We start from the raw sequence: 7,924 nt of genomic DNA on the forward strand, positions 1-7,924 counted from the left end.
TTCTCGGCCACATATTCTATCCCAAACTAATATAACGGAGAAAATACCGTCTATGCCATCGAAATATTACAATTTACACCAATACACAATCTTCTAAATTGTAAGTAAAGAAAATGATTGATAATATCTTGCCAAATTGTTTAAGTGAATTTAAAAGAAGTCACCTTGATTCTACACAGAAAATACAATGTTTTGTTAGCCATAACTTTATCTTTATTGAATCTAATATTTCAAGCGCAATACTAAACAAATTCAAATAAAGGCCATGCAAATAATGCATAACCCTCCAAACACTGCTATTAATAACAACATGTTAACATTCGAATAAAAACGAATGTGCAAAATATAATTGTTATTCTAAATGAATACAGAACTATGTATGTATTGTAATGATTACGTTGCAGCTCAGATTTAATTTTACCCTAGTTTTGTATGTTATAGGAAGCAATAATGTACTGTGAGGCTACCTATTTCTTGCCGAGGCCTATTATTTATGACAAATCGAACCAAATATTAATGAATTGATAAATTAACAATAGCAATGACATTGTTACCAAGTTTATACAATTCAGCAAGTAATTTATTGTAATTAACAGTTATAAAATTAGACCTATTATCACTGTATTTTTCTCGGGAACACTGTGGCAGTGGGTTTATTAACTAGGCGGGCAGTCCCATTAACAGTAAGTAAAGTCAGTGAATTGGGTAAACATTCCCGAGTCTGTAAGCCCCAAACCTAGGATGTGTCAGTCTCTCTCTCTCTCTCTCTCTCTCTCTCTCTCTCTCTCTCTCTCTCTCTCTCTCTCTCTCTCTCTCTCTCTCTCTCTCTCTCTCTCTCTCTCTCTCTCTCAATTCAATTCAATTCAATTCAAATGGCTCTATTGACATGGGAAACATGTTTACATTGCCAAAGCAGGTGAAACGGATAGTAAACAAAAGTGAAATGAACAATCAGAAATGAACAGTAAACCTTATACTCACAAACGTTTCAAAGAAATAGAGACATTTCACCGGGTGTATCTCGCCTCTACTTCCCACCATCAAGATCCAACACTAGAATGTCACAGATGTGACAGTTATGTAGATGGTCTATTACAGATAGTTTTTTAAATGTTATTTGGCTAATGATACTAATAGGCCTACTAATAAAAAAAACTGAGACGTCTAAAATGCAGTTGCAATAAAATCCCCCAAACATGGCCTATACTGAGTAATAGTAGCCCAGGCCTACATTTGAACAAAAGTTAATTTGGCTGAGATAGTTATATCAAAATTCGCGTACGCCTACAACAATTATTATTTGTAATATTGTAATACTCATATAGGCAATGGGTAGTCTAATTCCTAATAAAGGGATGGACTGTGAGCAATTCCTAATACAGTGATGTCGTTGTTAGCACCTTTTGACACTAAATCCGTGCTTGTATTGAAATGTTTAGATCGTGGCTTATGTTGATTATTACACCATCACGGACCCAAACAGCAGAGGAGAGCACTGATATCCTATGAATGCATGTTTATGTCGATTAAATCTAGTGTGCCTTTTGATTTCGGGAGGCTAATATGTGGTAGGCCTGTGGTACGACCCTATGCATTCTTCATTATAGGCTATAGGAAGAATACAGGCCTATTTAAGAATGATCATCAAAGCCTGTTAAAAGCGTTTGAAGCAGTGACAGTAATAAGGTAATAAAATAGGCATCCATCCCTCCTCCAGATTAGTCATTTACATCATGTGGAATCTCTGACACCTCTCATTCTGTTGTGCTGTGCCCATCAGAAAAGATTACGAGGCAGTGAATACATGTGATTTTATTTAACCTCTATTTAACTACGCAAGTCAGTTAAGAACACGTTTTTATTTTACAAAACATACCCGGTCAAACCCGGAAGACGCTGGGCCAATTGTGCGCCGCCCTGTGGGACTCCCGATCACGGCCGGTTGTAATACAGCCCAGGATCGAACAAGGGTCTGTAGTGGTGCAGCTAGAACTGAGATGCAGGGCCTAGACCCTAGTATTTTAGCCAACATTTGATTGCTTTAAATAACATAAATTCAAGTTAGTTGTGTAGTTGATTTAGCAATGCTGTTATTGATTATATAATGTTTTATACATTCATTTCATTTGTAACCCATGAGATTGGCACTGAAAAATTATAGTACAATTATACTGTCTGTGTTAAATTCACCAATAAAGAGAAAACCAAATTAAAATTTACTTTCCGGTTTTATATTCAATATAGACTTATAGCAAGGTAATTTTAAAAATAATTTTAAAAAATAACGTTTTTAAATGTATAAACATGTAATTCATTTCAAATGAGGTGAAATTATTGAAGACTTCTTCTAATTGTACATATAGCTCTACACGCTTTCATTTTACACAATAGGTTACACATTGTAACAAATATATAAGGTATGTGAATATGTATGATAAACAGATAATATTAATATTAAGCCATATAGGCCTATGGTAATGGTTCAATATTGCACAAACCGTTGGCAAATTGAGCAATATCATAGCGTTGTCCCTCAAATCATCTTACGTGAGCAGGGAGTTCCCCACACCTCCCCTTGTTTAATTTCAGTGTGTGTGTGTGTGTGTGTGTGTGTGTGTGTGTGTGTGTGTGTGTGTGTGTGTGTGTGTGTGTGTGTGTGTGTGTGTGTGTGTGTGTGTGTGTGTGTGTGTGTGTGTGTGTGTGTGTGTGTGTGTGTGTGTGTGTGTGTGTGTGTGTGTGTGTAACACAGCCTGGAAGGATCTCTGACTGCTGCAACTTTGCTTTTCCTCGTGCACGTTCGAATCGAGCTCCCATCCGATTGGATGTTGGAACGCATTCGGGGAGGAGCAGCCACAGGCCAAAATGTGAACCGAGTAAAACAAGTTTCTCTGTCGTGACGGATGCTTGAGCTGTAGTTTTCTCAATGTTCGCCTCAGTAGACTGTGCGCAGCCTTCACTCCAGTCACCCTGGCAAGCCGTGGCTTAGGCTAAACATATTTCCCCAAACTCCCTTCGCAACAAACAGAAAATAAAGCAAAGGAGACTGCGAAGGAAACCGGAGCTACCCATCGCCGTCCGGCTGAAGCTTTAGGGAGAGTTCTTCATTCTTTCAAACTTTACGGGAAGGCGAGGAGGAGAGAATGCAGGCGCGCTACTCCGTCTCCAGTCCTAACTCTCTTGGCGTCGTGCCTTACATTAGCAGTGACCAGAGCTACTACCGGGCCGCGACCGGTGGAGGATACAGCGGTATGTCTGCTCCCATGAGTATGTACTCTCACCCGGCCCAAGACCAGTACCAGGCCAGCATGGCGCGTGCGTACGGACCGTACACCCCGCAGCACCAGCCCAAGGACATGGTCAAACCTCCGTACAGCTACATCGCCCTCATCACCATGGCGATACAGAACTCACCAGACAAGAAGGTGACACTGAATGGGATTTATCAATTTATCATGGAGAGGTTCCCGTTCTACCGAGATAACAAGCAGGGATGGCAGAACAGCATCCGGCACAACCTGTCCCTCAACGAGTGCTTCGTCAAAGTGGCCCGGGACGATAAGAAGCCCGGTAAAGGCAGCTACTGGACTCTGGATCCGGACTCCTATAACATGTTCGAGAACGGCAGCTTCCTGAGGCGTCGCAGACGGTTCAAGAAGAGTAACGTTCAGAAGGACAAGGATGATAGGCAAGGCAAGGACTTGTCAAGGAGAGGAGCCCCTGACCTGGAGAACGAGCAGCCCGTGCAGGGCTCCCAGCCCGTGCGCATCCAGGATATAAAGACGGAGAACGGGACTTCTACTCCTCCACAGGCCGAGTCCCCAGGCTTACCTGTGCCCAAAATAGAGAGTCCTGGCAGCAGCAGTAGTATGTCCACCGGCAGCCCTCACAGTGTGCCCTCCGCCCGGTCCCTCTCAATGGAGGGCCCCGAGCATCACCACCAGATCCAGGCGGCGGCGCAGGGCTTCAGCGTGGACAACATCATGACCTCACTTCGGGGGTCGCCTCAGGGCACCACGGAGCTCACGTCCCCTCTTATCGCATCCTCTAGGACAGGTATAACCCCCTCTCTATCGCTCAACTATTCCCCCAACCAGACGTCTGCTTACAACTCACCAAACTGCAACCAGAACTCCATCTCCACGAACTCTAACGCTACATACCATTGCAACATGCAAGCCATGAGCTTGTACGCCGGAGACCGAGGCGGCCACCTCGCGCCCTCCACCACCTTGGACGAGACACTGTCCGATTACTCCATCACCACGACGACCACATCCCCGCTCGGGCATGGCAACCTGAGCGTGGGACAGGATGGTGGTCACCACGCGCACCAGGGCCGGCTCGCGTCCTGGTACGGGGACCTGGGACACCTGGGCACGAGCTACCCGGCACAGCAACAGAACTTCCACTCGGTGCGAGAGATGTTCGAGTCTCAACGGATCGGTTTGAATAGCTCTCAGGTTAACGGGAATAATAGCTGTCAAATGGCTTTCCCCTCCGGTCAATCCATCTACCGTACTTCCGGAGCTTTCGTTTATGACTGCAGCAAGTTCTAAAAACAACAAAAACATGTTTTAAAAAAAAAAAACGAATAACTTTAATATATATATATTTTCATCTTTTTGTACTTAAACCTCCCTCATACCGGTCCTTTATTCCTCACAGAATGGACTAAACATATTGAGAGAGATGAGAATTGTTCTGGTGTGTATGACAGACAGAGGCGTGTGTTACAACACCAAAAAAACACGTAAGTTTTTTCTCTCTCACTTTGGGAACTTTGTTTTTAAAGATTGTTGTTTTAACATCCACCATTTTATAAACGTGTTATTGATTGTAAATTGCATATAGTAATTTATTATTAGAAAGTAAAGGATTATAGTTGGATGTTCTGGACTAAGTTTCCAAATTCAGCTGCCTAAAATTGTCCTAGGAATTGTTATTTTATAAAAACAATGGAGGGGAACTTGTATACCGACGTATTCTATTAAATGTGTTGTCTTATTTGTTAGAAGTATTCTGAAGGCATTGCATTGTTTGTCTAATAAATTGCCAATCTATTTGATTTAAATCTGACGTGTTTATTAGCTCCATAGAGGCCTATATTGTCCTGGCTTTAGAATAAGGGACGCAATGTAAAATAAAAGTTTGGCCTATTATTGCAAAATTAGGTGTCATGTTGCATTTTCTGTTCGTACATAGACTTCATTTGTATATAGTCCTATGATTCAAATCATTTGTCATTTTAAAAGACTGAGGTATGCCTAAACATAAACAAACTGCAGGGGACGTTTGTCTTCTGTATTTCGAATGAATTATATAAAACAGAAACTATGGTACAAAACACCTCACGCAGTGTGACTATATTTACGGTGGCTATTTCGAGTAATTAAGGCGTTCTGTTTCCTGTCTTGATGTACTGTGATGGCCTTATGGCCCTGCTACAATAATGGGGCCTATGGGGGTACATCCGCACGCAGTTTTGGCCTGGAAGCAGACGTTGCAGACTGTAGTGAGTTGCATTGGTTTATTTTCTTGAGAAATCACTGCAAAACCCAAACAGTTTCAACGATGTGACAATCTTATGAGTCTCAGTATTATTACAACGTAAAGCAATACTACACACACAAGGCTACAGCCACTAATCCGATTTTCTGATGTATTACATGTATTGTAATTCCGAAAGGATGTAATATAGGCAATATGTTTGTTGCTGGGCTTGTAGTGTATTATGCAAGTACCCAGGGTTTGTGATATATTTCCGTGTAATTGTTAGTTATTCCTGTAAAGGATAAGCTATTGTTATGGTAACATAACAAATGTTTCAACATGCCTCTCCTTGGGCTATGGGATGTGCTATATGGGGGAAATACGATTTGTGTGTCCAAAACATCCAAATCAAAATAATGATTAGCAAAATGCTAGTTTTGTTTCTACATTTAGGGCAGGCCTATCTTGAATGCAGGGTTTGCAATATTTGGACATTTTTGCTTTGTTATAAAAAGCTAAAATAAGATGTAGGCTACTGGGCCTACTCGTCTGCCTTGGCCTATATTTGTGTAGTCAGCAGAAATGAAATATTCCGCAGAACTACAGCACACAATCTGAGACAGAGAGAGAGAGACAGAGACAGAGGAAAGGGATAGAGATAAGAGAGAGAGATATATACATATCTACACAAACAAATGTTTTGTTTGTGCAATTAAGATACCATAGTAATTTATATTCTAAAATCATAATGCTATATTGAGGAGGGATGTGGAGTCAATTTGGTGACAACAGATGTAAGCTTTGCTTGGCTTTTTTTCCCCCTGAGATGAGATACTCTGTCATCATCTTAACCTCCGGGCCGACTTTAGTTTAACGGGTCCTTGGTGCAGGGCGAGCCAGGAGCCAAACGTTGTATCACGGCTATTGATGGAGGGCTAGGTCGCTGTTTAGGCTACTAGCTCCCCGGTGCCAGGGTATCCGGCTGTTGTTTGGAGTGGCCACGTGTGTTTACGGACGCTTAGTTATACCACGCATACCTGAAATATTATCTTTGCCAGATGTTTGGTTGCTGCAGCAACTTGTTAAAGATTACATAAAACATTGCCAACAACATACACACACAGAGAGAGAGAGAGAGAGAGAGAGCGAGAGAGAGAGAGAGAGAGAGAGACTTTGAATTCATTTAAATTAGGAATTTAAAGTATAATTGTTCATCTAGACATTGTTAAAAAAATATCAGTCGGTTTCAAGAAAATGTATTGATAATGCAATAGGACAAGATCTGGTGAAAATGTGTTATCTTCTTTTGCATGGTTATATCGTTATTATTATTTCCTTTCATTAAATACACACTAATTTGTACCATTTAAGATGTTTTAAAATACTCACTGCTAAGATATTACGGTAGCTTGACTGTTTGAATTGCAGATAAATCAAATTTGCAGTTAAAACAAATTCACAACAAAATTGTAGTGGTTTCCTTAAAAAAAAAAACAGCTAACATGTTTGTGCAGCAGACCACCAGTCATACTACTTCATCGTTCCAATAGAGTAACAATTGGTAGTCACTACAGCTTGGGCAATCTGCTCGTTAATTGAGTGTACAGGGATGTACAGAAAGCATCTGCTTGCTTATTGTGTCAACGACAATATTCTCCCTCCCTCCCTAATCCGCGGCCTCTAACATGTGGCCCTGGGTCTGACTATTACACGGAGTAACTGACTGGGGGCCCTCCCAAATGACACCCTATTCCCTAGTGCCAGTGCGTCAAAAGTAGAGCACTATATATGGGAATAGGGTACCATTTGGGACACAGCCTGGGGCTCAGTCAAACATATGAGAATAATGAATTTAGCCTATATGCATTATATCACATACCTCCGCGCTGAGCCAGAACCAGCAGCCAGTCGGCCCCGGGCTCTGTGGATTAAAGAACAGTGAGAGTGGAGGAGAGGCGATATTTTTACTCTCTGACACCAGCGCTTTGCTGAGGCCCAAATGTAATGCAGGTGTGTCTGTAGGGCAAGTAGGGGAGGCAGGAGTGGGTCGGAGATTAACTTCTCTCTGGTTGTCAGTGAAAATGTGTCATTGTTGTGATTGCTTGCATTTGTGAAACTATTGGATCGAGAATGGAGCAAGTGAACAGGGAACACTACACCGCAGCACAAATGCTCCACTCAATATAGGCTGCTTGACAGCACAAACCAAAGTTGTTCCAGTCCGTCGACCTGTTCCAGGCTATTAGTCTGTAGTAATAAACACTGCTAATGTTGCTTATTAACCTGGATGGTTTTATCCACATTTTATTATGGCGCATAAACTATTGGTGTATCAGTAGCCTAATAAAAACAAGCTCCTTGTAGTTTACTGGTTAGAGGCTGTACCGTTTTCATCATGACAACAAAAAAGAAACAACTATAAATGTAGATCTAT

At 41.6% G+C, this 7,924-nt stretch overlaps 1 protein-coding gene across 1 annotated transcript; it reads left to right on the forward strand.

Annotated features, from left to right (window-relative positions):
• Positions 1–2,880: 2,880 nt before the first annotated feature.
• On the forward strand, positions 2,881–5,071 carry LOC106584201 (forkhead box C1-A). The gene has a single exon (XM_014169211.2). It carries the CDS (start codon positions 3,141–3,143, stop codon positions 4,554–4,556), a length of 1,416 nt encoding a protein of 471 aa, XP_014024686.1. The 5' UTR covers positions 2,881–3,140; the 3' UTR covers positions 4,557–5,071.
• Positions 5,072–7,924: the final 2,853 nt, after the last annotated feature.

The sequence above is a fragment of the Salmo salar genome, chromosome ssa23, assembly GCF_905237065.1.
Source record: "Salmo salar chromosome ssa23, Ssal_v3.1, whole genome shotgun sequence".
NCBI classification, from domain to species: Eukaryota; Metazoa; Chordata; class Actinopteri; order Salmoniformes; family Salmonidae; genus Salmo; species Salmo salar.

Coding starts and splice junctions, on each gene's coding strand:
- LOC106584201 (XM_014169211.2), top strand. CDS start 3,141: ATGCAGGCGCGCTACTCCGTCTCCAGTCCTAACTCTCTTGGCGTCGTG.